The 18954-nt window shown below is 47.8% G+C and overlaps 1 protein-coding gene across 3 annotated transcripts in view; it reads left to right on the forward strand.

The window, feature by feature from the left end:
• Positions 1–5725: 5725 nt before the first annotated feature.
• Positions 5726–18954, forward strand: part of SKOR2 (SKI family transcriptional corepressor 2) — a 51386-nt gene continuing 38157 nt past the window's right edge. The window contains exons 1-2 of one of the 3 annotated variants that reach the window (XM_075932705.2): positions 5726–6102; positions 17270–18954. The exon at positions 17270–18954 is cut by the window's right edge and continues 459 nt beyond it. In XM_075932705.2, coding sequence (XP_075788820.2) covers positions 17308–18954 — 1647 coding nt within the window. In that variant the 5' untranslated portion in view covers positions 5726–6102; positions 17270–17307. Of the gene's footprint in view, positions 6103–14782; positions 15117–15878 lie in introns of those variants that run through there. The other 2 variants (XM_075932704.2, XM_089779458.1) reach the window with 2 other exon arrangements.

Raw genomic sequence — 18954 nt, forward strand, 5'->3', positions numbered from 1 at the left:
CCACACCTCTTCCCACAGCTCCCATCAGCTGGGAATGGTGACCCATAGCCAACGGGACCTGCAATCACTGGCAGGTAAATATAGTGGTGGGCGGCCAGCAGGGGCTAACACTACGGTTGTATGACCCATCCCTGCTATTGCATGTAAATAGCACTTTTTGCCTATTTATTTTTATTTTCAATTGTACCACAAATCAAGGCATTCAATGGAAAAAGAAAGAAAAATAAAAGTGCACATTTCTCCCACTACAGCCTGCATTGCTGGTACAGTGAATCCAAACCCTGGTTGATCCAATATGCCATACATGTGTTTCAGAACCCAAAGACATACATAAAGTCCAATGGCTAGGATACGCTTTAGGAACCAATAGTATGAATATTTTTACCAAAATAATTAGCAGTTTCCAACTTCAACAGGCCCTACAAATAGTTACTATTGCTCATAATACTCCTGTGAGACACCAGTAGGTAAAATTGTATTGTCCCCATTTTACAGATATGGAAACTGAGGCACGGAAAGAGAAAGACCACATTTTTCAAACTTGGGCATCAAAAATGAGGTCCCAAATCCCTATTTCAGATCCTAAATGAAAATGGCTTGATTTCCACAGGTGAATGGATAGATAACTTGCCAAAGTCCTATCAACTTCACAAAAAATCAGGCCACTTTTGTTTAAGAAACAAACCTTTTGAGCACCCAGCTTAGAAAAGATTTGAGGTGGGTGTAGATCTCAGGAGATCCTTGTGCCCATCTATGTACAGGCGGCCCCTGACTTGTAACACGATCGGTTCCTGGCGAAGTGTCATTAGTCAGGGGCAAACCCTCGAACCCTCATATACGACAGGCATCGTGCACCGTCATAAATGTTGGCTGAGGATGTAAGTTGGGGGGTTTGGACCCTTTTGCACTTACAAAAATGGCTGTAAGCGTAAAAGGTCACAGCTTGGGCATTTGCATCTCAGGGGTTTCCTGTAATCATGCCACTAGACCACACTTCCCTCCTACAGACTATTTCCAGGATATATCAGTTCTTGTACAGATCACAGTATTCTAATTATTGCTGGTTTAGGGAGCCAGCTTTTTGGAGCTTGCCCAGAATCACTCTCAATGGGGCTTGAAGAACAATATCAACCTGAGCCTCAGGCCCACAAGACTGTTTTTAACCTCATCGATTGCAATAAGAGAAGCAAAGACATCATTCACTCCTACATTTCAAATAAGGGGTTTAAAAAAAGTCAAGGGAGTGGTGTAACTGTTGTGGAGAAATTTATGCCCACCTCAGCAAAACTACGAACCAGAATGACTAAGATCGCTTTTCAGGAAGGGGCTTGAGACTTTCTCTCTCTCCCCTCCACATGTCAGTTGATTGCTGCCTTTTTAAAATACCAGGTAGGATTTTCAATAGTACCTGGGTGATTTAGCTGCATAGTGGAACTCTCCCTATGGGCGGTTTATCCTAGAATGGCCATCTGTGGGATTTCTTGTACCTTCCCCTGAAGGTGCTGTTGGGAACTGGATGGTGGTCTATATCAGAGGTTTTCAAACTTTAGGCTTCATATTCCTTTCCAACTCATGTAGACAGATCAAATCAGAACTTTAGGCTGCATATTCCTTTCCAAATCAGACAGGCAGAGGTCACATGGGGTCATGTGCCCCACCCTGAGATTTCTAAGTCCTTCTAGGGGTTTTCAAACTGTGGGGCATGCCCCTGAGGAAGATAGGGGGCAAGCAGGAACACCACATATCTCAGGCCAGCTCTGTGTCAGGGCTCAAGGAGGGACTGCCATCTCCACCCTCTGATTGGGGCCACTCAGACTGTGGTGGAGGGGGGACAACCAAAAATTGGAGCACAAATATTCAAATATTTTGAGCTGAGACCCTCCCCCTTTCAGTTTCAATTTTTGGTTGAGCCCTCCCCCCACCTCAGACAGGCTGCAGCCCCCTGAGATGAGTCCAGGGGTGAAGGTGGCATGGGGCTAGCCGGAGCCGCCTGGGACAGCCACCCATCTGCCCAAACATTCTGAGCCCTCCTAAGGGAGCATGCCCCACAATTTGAAATCCTCTCTAGTCCATAAAATGGGTTGCCTGACATTAAAATGATTTTTCTTATCTACCCACCTGTGAGAGCACATATACCCCAAAGGGTGCATGTACCCAGTTTAGAAATCACTGGACTAGATGGACCTGGGGTCTGAGCCAGGTGAGCAACTCTTATTTTCCTAATTCCTGGTTAGGAGATTGTTGCAGCGATAGAGGGAAAGAGTCGCATTGGACTAAAAAGATCACAACAGCACTTAGCACAATGGGGCCTAAATCGCTGAGTGGCACATCCGGGTGCTGCCAAAAAAAAAAGTATTAATTATTGATTTATTCATTATGTATTATTATTACTTCCGTTTAAGTGTTTGTTCATCCCTGGAAGTTTTGCTATTGTTTCCAGCACAATCCAGTTCTGATTCCCTCCGAGCATCGTTCTAGGTTCTTCGAGAGGCTGAACACCATCTTTCCAAGTAAAACACCTTAAACACCAAATCGTCCTCTCTAAACCGGCGGGCATGTTATGCTGCCGGCTAGACAGCCACCAGGGCCCCCTGCCTCCCTCCCGACATGTGCCGCATGCACAGCCAGCCCCAAGTAGAACAATCGAGGCAAACTTGCGCTGGTGGTGAGGATCTCGTTTCTGCTGCGGAGCAGCCTGGAAATGGAGCGCGCTCCGTGGAAGGTAACACATCTGAGTGCAGACTCCGAATTCCATTCGGATTAGAACCTAGAAGAAAGGAGTGGGATAAAATGCCAGGTACCGTGAGTTCAGCTCCGGGGCTGAACGCTTTGGGTAAGGAGGAGCTCCCTAGAGATTTGCGTTTTGCTGCTTCGACGAGGATTTATTCACAGTGCGTTGGCATCTTATTTACAGAGCGTTTCCGTAAATTCCAGGCAGGGGTGGGGAGTAGATTACAGGCAAAATAATTTACATCCATTTTACCCTACGGGATGATCGCTCTGACACCCAGGAATACGGTCTACTCCAGCCCCTGAAAAGGACTTCAGAATTAGACCCCACAAGCATACACAAGATAGAAGAGAGATTGAGAAGCAGCTTGAAGCCTGCCTGAAATTTACCAGCCGGCTGTTGAATTCCTACCCTCTTCCACACCGGCTGGTTGCTGGAATCCGCTTGAAACTGAGCGCATCGCAGCTGCTGTCATGAGAGACAGCAACGTCTTAGAGGGGACGTGCTCTCTATCGGGTTCAAAGGCTGCTGTTGTACACGTCTACTGTCTCTGTACGTACAGACACTGCCCGAATACACAGACACTATAAGCAGTACCGTTATTGTAGCAAACTCCTGAGCGGTCGTACTGTAGTGAAACAAACATTAATCTCTTTTATTGAAACTCACCAGCTCATGCTGCACCTCCTCCCCAAACTCCCATTCAAGTCAGCAGGAATCTGGAATGCAGGATCGGGTCCTGTATTCAGCAGATTCCTGTCTTCCTTCACAATACCAAACCTTGCACGGGGTCAGTTTTCCCTGTTTCTTGTTCCAAGATCCGTTTTAAATTGAACTGATCCTGACTGTCAGTAAATGCTTTCTTCATTTTTAACAAGACATCAGTATATTGCTCTTTGGCTGCAAACCTATCATTGATTAAGGCACAATAAACAGATGATATATTTAGGTCCCGCAGGATAAAAAAAAAAGAGGTTGCAAATGTACATTTCTGTGATCAAATCGCTTCAAATTAGAGTCTGTTCTAGCAACAGGAAACAAACGGATTTCTAAGCAAATGAGCTACAGATTTACCCGTGAACAATTAAAAGGAAATAGACCACACCGAGAACTAGCAAGCAGGAACAGAGATAGATCTGGATATATTTAGATTGTCTATCTATCCATAACTAATATCCACACGTGCATTTATCCATATTTAAATGGATTTAGATTTGTAAGTTACTTTTAGGAAGGGCTCTGAATATTCTCCACTGTAGGGTTTTTGCAAGAGCTATTTCAGAGGCAAATGCATTGCAGAAGGGGTTAGGGTTCATGCTACTCCTAAACCCGGATTTTAGGAAGGGGGAACCTCTCACGCCTTTACTTCGTACCTCTCAGTTTGAGGGAGTAGTCCCTGAGAAATGTTGGGGCCCCTTCCCACCACACTCGCGGTGCAAATATTGGGCCTGATTCGACCCTCCTTCTGTACCTCTTTACGTCGAAGAAACCCTGCCCTGCGCTCGAAGCGACAGGTGAATCCTGATTTTGGAGCGGGGTGTACACGTCTCATTTGGGGCAAAAGGGAGTCCAGGAATGGGAGAAGGGGCGTCAGTTCATGTCTGCCCCGCAGCTAGTTTTCGTGGGTAAACGTCCTCTAATTACGAGGACCATTGCGGAGCAAAATATTTCCTTTCGCCTCGGATCAGCGCACCAAACCGAGGGGAGAGGCGAATACCTTTGGGTCTGTGCGGAAAGGCGCAGGCTGCGGTGCTTTCTCTTTCAGCCAGCTAAAAGCTGTTCTCTTAATGAATTACTAATGAGTTAAAATTGGACAGCAGGCTTAATTAAAGCGTAGAGGCGATGTGTTTACCACATTGTAATTGAACTCATTAGGGTTCTGGCTTTTTTTTTTTTTTTTTTTTTTTTTTGCTTTTTGTTGTTGTTGTTGGGTTTTTTGTTTGTTTTGGAGCAGCCTCCTTCTTGTGCGCGGCCAGTCATCTCTGGAAGCTGTTTATTAGGAAAGGGGAAAGAGCTTGTAAATCAATTCCGCCGATGAAAAACACCACTTTGGGGGGAAATAAAACACTTAATGATTTCTCGGCTGTTTCCTAGGCGAGGAGTGGAGAGGAACCGCTCTCCGCAGGGCCAGCAGGCTGGAGGGACACGCAGGAGGCCGGGAAGTTTGTGGGGACTTGGGAGTTGCTCTGGCCACGAGGAATTGAGAGTGTTCCTAGGAAGGAGCTGAGGTTGTAGCCCCCTAGTTTGGGCAGCCAGGGGCGCTGCTGAGAGGTATTAGTGGCGGTGGAGGGGTGCTCTTTTGGGAGGAAAATAAGCATGTTCCAGGTCTAGCACCCACTGAAGGGCCCTTTGTATGGGGGGCTGTCAAGATGTCTCCCAGCCTGCGGAGCTTTCCAGCTCCCTTGAGAATTGCTTCCGTGGGGAGGAATCCGTTGGTGCATTTCACTTCTTCCTTCACTTCAAGTGGGGAGGGAGCGTCTGGGAAATTGACGAAGCCCTGGCAGGGATGATTTAGTTGGGCTTGGTCCTGCTTTTAGGAGGGGGAAGGGGTCGGTGGCCTCCTGAGGGCTCTTCCAACCCCCCCAATTGGGCAGAGGACAGCGGGGTTTGGGGAGGTGGGCAGGTTTGTAGGGGGAGGGAGCGAGCATAAGGAGGAGGAGGGTGAATTATGGGGATGGTGGCTGGGTTAGGATCAGGAAGAAGTGAAAGAGCTGCGAGAGGAGGGGGGAGGCTAGAGGGAGGGGATTGGAGGATGTGGGGGCTGGAGGATGGAGTCAGGGGGTCTAGGAAGGTGAGGTGGGGCTGGGAAAGGGGAAAGCTTTGCCCTCCCCCCTTCTCGTGTCCAGGCTCTTTGAGCAAACCCTGCGGGTTCCCGTGCGGCAGCCGGGCTGGGACCCACGCCGCTCCCAGCCGAGATAATCAGCTGACCCAACAGGAGTAGCCGCTTTCACACGCTGCGGAGCCGGAGGCTACTGCAGAGCCCGGCCCGGCCAGCTGAGCGCCGGTCCCGGAGGGACGCCCCGAGCAACTCTCGTGTGGCGGCGAGGGGGGCCCCGCTGGCTGGCAGCCGCACCCCTGGGGAGAGGGCAAGCCGCCTGCCCCGGGCTGCGGCTTGCAATGCGCTGCCTGGCTGTTAGAAGGCGTCCGAGATCCGCCGCTGCCCGAAGCAGGAGGGTGGGGGAGAGCGAGGAAGCGCGCCCCTAAAAACGTCCCGGCGCGGCGCAGAGCAGAGCGGGCGGGGGATGAGAGAGGCAACCAGCGAGGACGCGCCACGCCGCCCTGGCCCCTGTTTCGGAGCCGGCTCCGATGCCTTCTGGTGGTGACCCAGCCAGGCGCTCGGCTCCGCGTTCCCCGCCAGCGGCGTCTAACAGGTACGCAAGCGGCAGCCCGCAGCCTTCCTCACTCTCCCCTCCCTTGGTGGGGGGCGGGGGGCGCTGGAGAGGCGGCTGATTTGAAAGCAGGCTCCCTTAAAACTCCTCCCGGGCCCAAGCCGTCAACCCGCTGAACGGTGCCCTCTGTAGTGGATGCGTCGGGGTATTAGCGCAATTATTGGCGTGTTGCCCTCCACACCGCACGCAGGACGAGCCCGGTTGCGGAGCGCGGGTTCTAGCTGATGAAAGCCCTTCACTTGGGATGGCCGGGCTCTGGGCTCACCGGCCACAAAAGCAACGCGCCTTTGCAAGGGCTTTTCTCCCAGCTTCAGTCCGCGGCTCCAGCGGGGAAAGCAGCGCTCGGCCTGTGTACGGGCACCTTCACCTCCCCTCTCTCTGCCAGCGTGGAGCCTTGCACAGGGAGCAGAAGCAATCGGGACAGGACCGCGGGCGTTTATTACTAACGGGTGCGTTTAGGAAAAGTTTGCAAACGCTTCGTTTCTCTCTCTCTCTCCCCCTCCCCCACGGAATAATTAGCGTTGCTTATAAATAACTGATGCCAAGCACAAGGGGGGAGGGGAGATTTATTCTGCTAGTTGCAACCAGGGCCAAAGCGCAGGGTCTGCTGCGGTGGCTTGGGGACAGGAACAGACTGGGCTTATTTAAAGAAGGCTGCTATAGACAATCAGGCAATTGCTCGCTACTCCCTCTCACGCAGCGCTGCGTCCGAGGTCTCTCATTGCCCGGCCCAGCGGAGCTGTCCCTTCAGCACCCCCAAGCCGTCCCATTCCTCCACAGCCAACTTTCCCCATGGCTCTAGAGATACCGCGTGCTTGACCCAAGTGCTTCCTGCAACTGGAAATGATCCACTTGGCTGGCTTCTCCCTGGATGTTCATCAGAGGAGACCACCTCGATCTCCCACCCCCTTTGGGCCCCTGGCGTTTTAAAGGATTGTAACAAATGCCCCGTCCCTATTGGAGTGAAAAGCATAAGGACGCTTGGATACGGAGCCCAGCTTGACCCAAAATAGGTCTGCTGCGGTGTTTTCCGTGGGAAAGTAGTTCGTGCTTTAATATAAAAGGCATCCTTCCTCTTCGATTGGCAGTCTGAATCTGTACTTAAACTGGAGAAAGGCCTGAAAAAAAATTTAAGTGTGGGGAAGAGGCATCAGTCAACCAGTCAAAAGCCTGTGTACGCATGTGAGTTTGTAAGGCAACGATATTTTCTGACGTGAAAAGCTACACTTGGAAACAAAAGTGAAGCATGGAGCAGATTTTACCTCGTGCTTTTAAAACGCCGTTAAGGTCTAAGAAACACCTGTGCCAACACGTGTGGTGCTTTAAACCCTGATGATAGGGTTGTGACATCTCTACTCTAATATAGCATAATATTTTCACTAATCGAGCTACATGCTTGTTACACAGATGTCATTGTGGCTTCTAATCAACTACCTCCATAACATGGGCAGTCCAGTTGTGATCTGTAATCCATTCTATTACAAAATCTTTGGGGAAATGTCTCTATAGTATAATGTAGTCCCTGACTAATAACTTTTAACATAATAATGAAAACATGACAGTGAAGGGGGAAATATGGTAGTGGAATAGTAAAGGACTTACATTTAGGGGGTTAGAGTCCAACTGTGACGTAACAGACCCATCAGTGGATTATGTGAACTATCAAATTTTGGAGAAGCGTAAAAGCTAAACAAACATAGTACTCAGAGGTTGTTTATTCTTCATAAAATACAATTCTACTAAGCAGGAAGTTACTGCAAACATTTATCAATAATGAATGAATCTCCTGTAATAAAATACTTGCATAATTAGCTACAGCCAAGTATGTGCATTTTGCTAACCATTTTGCAACTGTTGAAAATGAGTTGATAAATCCCTTTAAATATCATTTTAAATACCCCCCCCCACAAAAAAGGAACACCACATTCGCCCAATCCTCCGCCTTGTATTATGTTATGATTTTCCATTTCTGAAACAGAAAACGTAACTACTCCTGAAATATAACAGAAAACTCTTTGGTGAATTCAGAAGAGTCATTAACATTCAGCTTTAAGTGAATGTTAACAGTAAATAAAGAAATCTCATGATTGTAATAGTTGTAACAAAGCAATAATAAACCAGTGGGTGGTCATCAGTAATGATAAATGTATCATTATTACTGTGTGTCTGGGAACTGGGTTTGGAAAGTGCTTCAGACTTTTTAGTTGCAGGCTTGGTGGCAATTCGTTTCTGAGCCTGGAAAAAAGCCATATAATTTTATACACAATTTAGGTGAAAATAAATTTAAATCTGTATATTACATTTTTAATTTCAAGATAGTAATTAAAGTTGGTTCATTATATCTCCTCTGAAACTCTCAGTGCACTTCTTAATTGCCTGTTTGCACAATTTACTTCTAAGACACCCAAGGTTACTTGGTTCTAAAAGATGCAAAATTTAATTATTTACCAGCATTGTGAGTTTTCTCATGATCGCAACATGTTTTCTTCAAAAGTTTGGTCTTTCCTCCACCCCCATTTGGTTTTCAATTGTAACAATATGTCTCTTTCTTAAATACCTTGAAACAAACTATATTTCTGGATTTAGATTTTCCAATCACTTTTTTAAAATTGTGTAAAATAAACCAATGAACAGCCGAAGTTTATTTTCTGGTGGTCAATTCGCTAATGTCCAAATCTGCAGTTGTTGGCTTTTGTCCATCAATATATAAACGTCTATAAGCAGGAAAAAACTATAGAAATAAGGACAGTAGAGCTTTTAAGGTACAATGGACCCAAAAAGCGTAAAGAGGTATCTAGAAAGAATCTATTCCCAGGGTGTAGTTTCTCATACTAAGCATTAAGATAACGAATTGAACTTTTAATACAATTCCAGCCAGCAGATTTAATCCTGATTTCGATTATACCACTTAACTATGCCTACAGTGGAACTATTTGGATATCTTACAAAGGTTTGCAAATATCTGGAATAATGGCAACTTCGATTACATGAAACATATATTTAACTTTGAAGTCAAAAGACCTGTCTCAAACAAACAAAAAATAGATAACTCCTTCTGCCATACTTGTAGTAAGCTGTTGCTGGAGTTTTCCTGCTACGAAATACCTCTCAAGATCCACAGAAATATCAATTTCCCTAAACTCTCCCACTGCCTTTAAAGTGTCGGTAGAAAGAGTCTGTGGTGTGTCTCCTTCCCCATAATGCTGATTATGGCTGCAGAAGCGTCTTTTGCCAGTGGAAATTCTACCTAGGTCTCTGCCCTTTTGTTGTGTCTAGCTTAGATTATTCAGGAGCAGAGACAAAAGCCTGAAGTGATGTGATCTAAATGAGCTCTGAGGTTTTCCAGATGGGACCATCTTAATTCCAAAGGCCCCTTTTGCTTTCCGATTCAAATAATAATAATATGTTTTTAATCAACTACTAAGAGGACTTCAGGGTGAAGGAAGTTCCAATATAAAATCATATCCGTATTTTTAAAAATCATGCTTCGGCACATGAATATTTCCAATTGTAATGATCCCTTGCGCGCCCGTTACTTATAGCTGCAAGTTTCATTGGGAGGGGTTGGGTGTGCAGGTCATGAATTTTACAGAGCTTGGCTTTCTTTGTGGCTTTTTAAAATGCAGCGAGGTATCCTTGTTCCTCCTGGCATGTCTGGTAGGATAAACGCTGCTGGAGTAAATAAAAGCTGCGAGGGAGGGTTGTAAGCATGAAGGGTTGGGCTAAATCTATGGTACTTCCCCCGTCTCTACAGTTACTTTCAAATCTGCCCTTCCTCAAGGAACAGGAATCGCTCTGTCTTCTATTTGAATCCCCTAAAGCGATCGCTACAGACAGATAATTGCGCGGGGGAGGGGAGCGGCAAGAGGAGGGGAGGGGTAATAAACGAAGCGAAAGAGTTTTACTGTCCATATCCGAAGTTTGCCCACGGTTCGTCTTCAGAGGTGAACCCTGGTCCTTCGTTGTAAAATAAGCCATTCAAGCATTGACAATGGACAGAAAATGACTCCAGATATGCGATGTTACCCTGTGTAAATCCAGACTCCCCCGAGATTGCTCCGGATTTACACCGGTATAAGTGAGACCAGAATGTAGAGCGCCCTGGGCAGCGGGCGGACCTCTTTATAAACAGAAGCTCCAGGGGGTAGCCGAGTTGGTCAGTACGGGATAAACTTAAAAAACAACACATGGTCTGGTAGCACTTTATAGACTAACAAAACATGTAGATGGTATCAGGAGCTTTCGTGGGCACAGCCCACTTCTTCAGATGACCGGAGTGGTGATGAAGTGGGCTGCGCCCACGAAAGCTCCTGATACCATATATGTGTTTTGTTAGTCTATAAAGTGCTACCAGACCATGTGTTGTTTTTTAAGTTTACTCTTTATATACAGTCTGCTTGGGCGTATAATTCACTCAGAGACGCTCACAAAAGAAAGTGAACCTGTTAGCCTATGCAAGCCTCACACTAGTTCTTCCTGCCCGGTAGCAGGCCACGCGTGAGCGAGGCCTCTCTAGATTATGAACGCTTCACTTCTTTTCAATGCAATTCCACGACCACCAGGTTCCTCCGCAAGGTGAGGTTCAGCACGAATACCCACCGGTTCTTTTAACGAGGATTTCCACAAGCTAAGCTGGAACAGGACACTTGGCCATTCTTAAAGAGGCATGATTGGGCAAATCTCCTTTCACTTATGCTAGTTTTACCTAGTGTGACCCCGTTCATGTTCAGAGCAGTTATTTCTCATTTATCTATTGGTGTAAATTACCAAGTGAATCCGTGCCTTGATACTGAAAGAGGGAAAACGCCCGTGGGTTTCTGACTCAGATGTCCTTGCACTGCAATTATCAGGTGGAGTCCTAAAGTTTTACTTAGGGGCTCCAGACAAGTTATTACACTCTACAGAACAATTTTTAAAAAGTTTAAAACTCTTTAAAATATCAAATACTAAATACAAAGTCTGGCTAAGGCTCTTTCGGAATTAGACTCTTTCCAAAATGTATTTCCTGTTTTATTATTTAGCTCCTAGGGGATGTTAGTGAATGGTATCAGCAACCTGAAAAGCTGTCCAAATGTGTGTTATACACATGCGCTGGCGGCATCCGGATAACATGTGGATCTACATGCATTTCTATAGGCCGATCTCGTTCCTTTTTAAGCTACTGCAGAATAGCATCCAAGCACAAAATAAAGTGAATCGTCTGTAGGTAATGGTCTACCCTGAAACCAACAAGAGCAAAGGAACCCAAAGGTGAAATAGAAACTCCAGCATTCGGGCGTCTAAACGGTGGCCGATCTGGCACGAGATTCTCCTCTTGATTGTTGGGATTTACAGGCCTAACGCCCATTAGCCTTAATGGGAGCTAGGGCTGTGTATCCCCAGGCATTGAAATGAATGTGTATTTATTCAATCTGTGCTGCAAAACCTAGGCACGAGAAGGAGATAAACTTCTGTTCATTCTATCTCTGCATGTCCTTGTAAAGAGATCTCCTTCGAGTATCTGAAAGACAGGGGTTTCTTCGGAAGTTACTTTAGGAAAATTACTATCAAAATCTGTTCAGAAACACGCTCTAGCACACTTGAGAAAATGTATGGAGTTTTGACTATAAATTCACCATTAGAATATCAATCTAAATAACTCCATTTTCAGATAGACAAGCCAGTTCTAAGAAATCGTCATAAATAATACTAAAATCCTAAATTATTTGTCTCTCTCTCTCCTGAGGCTAAAAGGCCTTACGCTGATATAATATTTTTATGAGTCGTCTTCCTTTTGTTTATAAAGGCGGTGTTCTTAAATTTTTGACACGGGTTTGTGCGAGATTATATATAGTAATACAGACACATGCATACCTGTATGTGTATATAACATCCCTTTCCTAACTGTACCATATACGTATCAAATACCAATTTAGTGATGAAGACAGGAGAGGAAATTTCTCAGTGGCGGGGTAATAGATCATACAATGTGTGACACTGGTTTAACCGATAAAACAATTTGAATCAATTAGCTCGCGGAGGAGAGTTTTGAAGTGTAAAATTCATGTCAGTCTGGCTAGGAAGCATTGATTAAAATGTCACCAATCTGAGGCTTACAGCTATTGCTCACATGAAAGCAGCAGGCTCCGATATGGAAGAGAATCAGAAAAAAGGGGAGGGAGCAGGTTCGTATGTGACAGTAGCTGTGTAAGGGCTAGCAGAGTTTAATACAAGGTGACAGAAGTAGTAATAAAGAGAGGCGTTTGCATTTCAAAGTTTTAGCGAGGGCCAGGCTTTGTAAGGGCGCTGCAGTTTAGCTGCCTAGGCAAAGATGATATTGTTTTCAACCTTTCTGGAATATCTATTGGAAAATGATGCTAAGGGTCGAAAAGGAACACGGCATCTCGCTTTAGTGTGCACTGGAGCCTTTATAAAATGCATGTTCATGATTAACAGCCACACGGAAAGGTGGTTGCTCAGGATCGTTGTCCTCCCCCAAAATATATTATTTTTTAAAAATCCCAAGGAATATTTAGAAATATCCATCTCTTCGGCCCAAGCTCCACCCTGCTGCTTAAGAGGAACTGCTGGATCGGTTAGCCAGATACTCTTCTATTTTGCCTTAAAGTCGGCGGGTTTCTTCACTCTCGGAAAGGACCTGACAAACTTTAGACTGGGAAAGCCCCTTCCCATCTCAGTTCGCCTTTTTCAGTACAAAATTGAAACCCCTCAGAGATCTTGTCAGAACTAAAGGGGGGAATCATCAGGTATTTGCTCTCGCGTGGCTACTCTGTGAAGAAGTATTACAGAAGCGCTACACAGAAATGATTGTTCATGCAACACCCGGATAGCCCTACTGATCTTTTTCATATCATACAGTTAGTATGATCACATCTGCATTTGAGAACATTAGCTAAGGTCTAGCCAAGCGTTCTTGGAAAGCTACGGGAAAGAAAGAAGGAGAAATGTTTCGAAAATCTTGAGAAGTTCCTTAAAGCCAAAGGGGGAGAGGGAGGCTTCGGGCAGGAATGTCAAGATTAGGTGCAGTGATTATTTATAGTTGGATGAAGAGGACTCAATCTTGAGTAGTTAGTTCTACTATTTTCCCTATGATATGCCAAAAATAACTGTAGTGCAGTATCTCTATTTGTCAGGAAGTGCAAAGCGTTGATTTACTACCTGATCAATAAAGAAGCAAACTTTACTATATTGTTGCCTTACCTATTTCATTTTCATTGCTTAATTTCTTTTGCCAATTGTGTGAAAAAAGTTTCCCTTGGACACTTAAACGATAAGCCTTTGTAAAATTCGTTTCAATATGTTTGTGTGGCTTGCATTAAATAGTTTAGTTTGCGTGGGGGCGCCGCATTTTTATTACTGTCCATTGCGTTTGTTCTTTAGTCCTTGCGCCTGAACCTATCGGAGTTGGCTGTAATAAAAGTTACATTGCAACAATGTAATGTCATCCTCCATTCTTCAAACAAAAATGTTTCCAAAATTTTAACTTTTATCCTCCAACTGATCCATCCTTCCCTCTTCCCTTAAGAGGAAGGCCAGGATAAGGCTTAAAACACGCAAAAACATGTAAAGAGTTACAAACTAAATGTCATTTCAATTTTCTACGCTCTGCTCTTGCTTATACATGTAATATTTACTCTTAACTCCTGTCCAGTTAAGGCGCAGATAGATTGATAGTAGATTAGTACCCTGCGCTCTTTATTCAAATCTCTCTCTAGGCAAATCTGCCATTGAACTTGTTTGTACACCGTCGAGTACAACTAGCCCTTATCGCTTTTGGGGATCCCGAGGTGCTAAGTCATAGGGACAATAAATACAAAAACTACGTTCGAACGACAGTTTTGACACGATCTAAAGCGTCTGAGATGCTGTTGCTGATTTGCTACTGAAAGAATCGCTCCATAAAGGATTATTTTACAGTAATTTTAAGATTTCCAACCGAAATTCCCTTTTCAAGATCTCCGGCTCAGAAAGGTCACCTCCCTACCCCTTTGGACACAAGCATCCGTGTTTTAAACACACGACAATCTTAAAAACTTACTTTATACCAGACCAAAACAGCAGGTGTAGAGGCTGCACGGAGTCGTATTTTTGCAAGTTTTCTTCCCAAATCTTTAAGAAGGGGGAGTAGAGGAATCCCCTAGGACCTACAGGGCTTGAGGCTGCTATTCAGGCAAAGAGGGGAGTAAGGATGGCGGGATCGATCCTCTGGTGTAATTTTAAAAACACCTCCATACTGTTTGGGAATGAGGGAAGAAGGCCCCCGAGTTTCCACTTGTTGGGGACAGCGGAGCAGCAGCGAGAGCTGGGCAGTGTAGGAGCTGGCGCGGCGTAGGGTAAGACTGGATAGGCAGGGTAAGACTATGGCATTGTAGGGTGACAACAGACCCGTGCATGAAGTCTGGGAGAAGAGACGCCAAGTTTGGGGCCCTGCACATCACCTCTCGTGGTTGCACCGAGGAAGGAGCTGGGCGTCTGCGCCCCCCCCGTGGAAACCCCACGAGGGCCGAGCGCTGGTTGTGTTTGCGGGAGAGGCGCAGGGCGCTGCAGCGAGTTCTCCGCCTGACGCGAGGGCTCCCTGGTGCAGCGGAGCAGCCCGTGGATGTGACATGCCTGGGAGCCGGTGACGTCACTTTGCCCACTGGGTGTCGTCCTTTCGGTCCGCATGGAGTTCAGCGGCAGAGGGAACGCAGCAGCTCCAGCGATCGCTCCACCTGGGGCTGGGCGCAGACCCATTCGCGCACGTAGCGCATCAGCTGGCGGGGGGGGGGGGGGACTGATCCGGCTCGCAGCTCACAACCGCCATTCTCCTCCCTGCTAGTGGTATTAACGCAGAGGACAGCCTGCCTATGAGCGGAGGAAACCTTGCGAGACTCCTTGCCTGCTGGATTTGAGGACATGCTTTGATGTCTGTTCCCAACCCCCCACCCCTCCTTTTTGAGTTCCCCCAGGAAGACGGTTAGGAGGACGCCTATGTAAAGACCACCCTGATTCAGGAGGTAAATATTTCATCCTCGTTGCTTGTTCGGGTCAGTGTTAGCTCGGGTCAGGTGTTCTGCATAAAGTTTAGGATGGGTGTAGAGGGGAGGGGCAGGCAGGTTATACATTAATAGGACAAAAGGAGGATGCTACGCACCCTTTTATAGAATGCTTTCTTGAACAAAACTTTTTCTTTCTTCCATCTGCTTTTTAAAAATTCCATTGACTTCTTTTACCCACCGCCGCTGTATGTGTGTGTGTGTGTATATATATATATATAGCTTTCCCCCACCTCTCATCTTTGGAAGGGGAGGAGAGAAAGGAAAAGACTGGGAAAATGACTTAAATCATTTGCACTGGTTTAAACATTGCCTAATCCGCACAATCCTTGAAAAAATCATACCAGGAAAGTCTAGCTGGACTTAATCTCATTCAGCATAGCACCTGAGAAGATAAGAATCTTGGTCAATGAAGAAGCTATTTGAAGAGTTGGTGTAGGGAAACCAGGTTTAATTGTTGTTACATATTAATTGCTAAGTAATTATCTGTCCATTGGAGATATTGTATCTGATCCATCCGAGGTGACAAGCTCTGTTCCTGTCTTGCTTGAACGGCTCTAGGTTTGTTCAGCAGTCTTGAAGGCCACCAGTGGTAATGAACGCCGAGAATCAGGGAAGGGAATACTGTAAAATAATAACAATATCCTACCAAAGGCAGAATCAGGATTGTATTATGATCTTTGAAATCAGAGATAAATATGATCTGCAACGTATTAAACATAAATGACAACGTTGAGATGGTTGGAGAAGGACAATTTTAAGCAACTGATGCAGCGTCTGATTAGCCCAGTTATTATCCAATGTTTTCTTGGGAGGAGAAGATGGTGCATTTTTAAAAACTGCGGTGAAAAAAACTGTTTGGCCCATAGGCGTTTTTGTTATTTGGTTTGATAAGATTCATTCGATCGCTTTATTTTAACTATTACTTGCTTTGAAAATATTCTTAACTGATGTAATTAAAGAATTGAGTATTCGAACCTGAGATGAAATCAGAACGTCTGAGTTTTTAAAAGCACCGACCTTTTGAAAAGGTGGCATTATCAATCTTTCATAGAGGGGACGTCCCAATAGCATCCAAGGAAAGTGGAAAGTAATTAAATATTTTCTGCTGATGGTGGGTGGTAATTGGATGGCTTCCTCGAAACCTCGTCTAATTCTTAAACCATTTGCTTTAACATTCTTTACATACCCATCGCTTTTCTAATGTCAACACAGTAATAGGTAGATATTTGAAAATGGTTTCAAATCAAACACCTTTTCCTATTTAGGACTATTTGGGTCTCAAGAATGACGATCCAGATTTATCCTGTTGACCAAGCAGTAGTCTATATGATTTTAACACCTGATACTCCAAAATTAACTAAACTGTTTCCGTTTTTAGAAGCTTGCCAAATTTTTCTTTTTAGCGATTGAGGACAGCAGTTTTCCATTGCAAAAAATAGTACCACTCGCTGTAATGCATAGGTGAGGTGGATTCCGTTACATTTAAGAAAAATTATTTAAACTTTTGATTGGCGATGGTGAATTAAAACTGGTTCTAAGGACAGTCGGGTCACATTAAATACGTTTTAGGCTAAATTTATTTTAAGACTCTGCCATTCAGGACTCCTACTGAAGTCAATAGATGTTCTAGGTAAGATTGAAATGCGGAAAGCAATCCTGGGGTGCAAACTGGCTCGGTTTTAGATCTGCGGGTGTAGCCCAGGGTATGAAACACAAGGTGAGTGAGGTAATACCTTTCACAAGTCTGTCCAATAAGAGAGACTATCTACCTTATCCCTCCCATTTTTAGATGTCACGTTTGCACCTGTGCAGCTCTTGTTGGACTAGAATAAGCATATAAGCTTCTGTCAGGTCTAATAACCTTTTTTTTTTTTGCCTCCCGGCTTTAACAAAAGGGTTAACTTTCCTCTGTCTGATTCACTTGTAAATAGACCAAAGTGTGTCTCAAACCCTAGCAGAAGCAGCAAGCGTGGGACTTGGGTTGTGTTGTGTTGTGGGCTGGCCCGCCATGGCGGCTCTATAACGTTGCGGAGGCTGCCCAGAAGAGAGTGATGTTTGCCTTTCCTCCCTTCACTGGCCCATCCGCAGACCCGTGTTGTTTTCTCTTCCAGTGGGCCCCAGGAGACTGCCGAGGGTGAGCGCTGAAGAGATGGCCAGCAGCCCCCTGCCAGGACCCACGGACATTCTGCTCCCTTCTCCCTCCAGCACCTACCAGCCGGACTCCATGAGCCAGCCGCGAGCCAGTCACGCCAGCATGAAACCGAACCAAGTGGGCCAGGTGATTTTATATGGAATCCCCATCGTGTCTTTGGTGATCGACGGCCAGGAGCGGCTGTGCCTGGCGCAGATCTCCAACACCCTGTTGAAGAACTTCAGCTACAACGAGATCCACAACCGGCGGGTGGCGCTGGGCATCACCTGCGTGCAGTGCACCCCGGTGCAGCTGGAGATCCTGCGGCGGGCCGGGGCCATGCCCATCTCCTCCCGCCGCTGCGGCATGATCACCAAGCGGGAGGCGGAGCGGCTCTGCAAGTCCTTCCTGGGGGAGAACCGGCCGCCTAAGCTGCCGGACAACTTCGCCTTCGACGTGTCGCACGAGTGCGCCTGGGGCTGCCGGGGCAGCTTCATCCCGGCCCGCTACAACAGCTCGCGGGCCAAGTGCATCAAGTGCAGCTACTGCAGCATGTACTTCTCGCCCAACAAGTTCATCTTCCACTCCCACCGCACGCCCGAGGCCAAGTACACGCAGCCCGACGCCGCCAACTTCAACTCCTGGCGCCGCCACCTCAAGCTGACGGACAAGAGCCCCCAGGACGAGCTGGTCTTCGCCTGGGAGGACGTCAAGGCCATGTTCAACGGCGGCAGCCGCAAGCGCGCCCTGCCGCCCGCCCCGCCGCCGCCCGGCGCGGCGGCCGCCCCCTGCCACCCGCTGAGCTCGGTCAAGGCGGCGGCGGCCGCGGTGGTGGGCGGCGGGCTGCTGAGCCCGCACCTGCTGGCGGCGCCGCCCGAGCTGCAGCAGAAGCGGGGCCGCTTCGAGGAGGAGGAGGAGCTGGAGGGCGGCAAGAGCCAGCGGAGCTACCCGGTCATCCCGGTGCCCAGCAAGGGCGCCTTCGGCGGCGTGCTGCACAAGCTGCCCGGCTGCGGCGGCCTCTTCCCGCACCCCTACGGCTTCCCCGCCGCCGCCTTCGGCCTGTGCCACAAGAAGGAGGAGGGCGCGGCGGGCGAGCCCCACAAGGCGGCCGGCGGCCTCTCGGGCCTCTTCTGGCCCGGCCGCAAGGAGGCCGCCTTCTACCCGCCCTTCTGCATGTTCTGGCCGCCCCGCGCCCCCGGCGGCCTGCCCGTGCCCACCTACCTGCAGCCGCCGCCGCAGCCGCCCAGCGCCCTCAGCTGCTCGCTGGGCGACAGCCCCGGCCTGCTGCGCCAGGCGTTCCTGGACCTGGCCGAGCCCAGCGGCGAGGCGGCGGCGGCCGCCGGGCTGGGCGCCCCCCCGGCCGCGGCAGCGCCCCCCGCCGGCGGCGGCGGCAGCAGGGACCCGCTGTTCGAGACGCCCCCCGGCGGCGGGGACGCTGCCTCGCCCGCGGCGGAGGGGGGCGGCGGAGGCGGCGGCCGGGGCCCGGCTCGCCACCCCCACCTGCTGGAGGGGCAGGCCGGCCGCAAGGGGACCGGCGGGTACCACCACTCCAGCGCCTTCCGGCCGGTGGGGGGCAAGGAGGACTCGGAGAGCCTGGCCAAGCTGCACGGGGCCAGCGGCGGCCCCCACCACCCGGCCTCGCCGCCGCTGCTGCTGCTGCAGGAG

The sequence above is a fragment of the Pelodiscus sinensis genome, chromosome 6, assembly GCF_052426305.1.
Source record: "Pelodiscus sinensis isolate ZL-2025 chromosome 6, ASM5242630v1, whole genome shotgun sequence".
Classification (NCBI taxonomy): Eukaryota; Metazoa; Chordata; order Testudines; family Trionychidae; genus Pelodiscus; species Pelodiscus sinensis.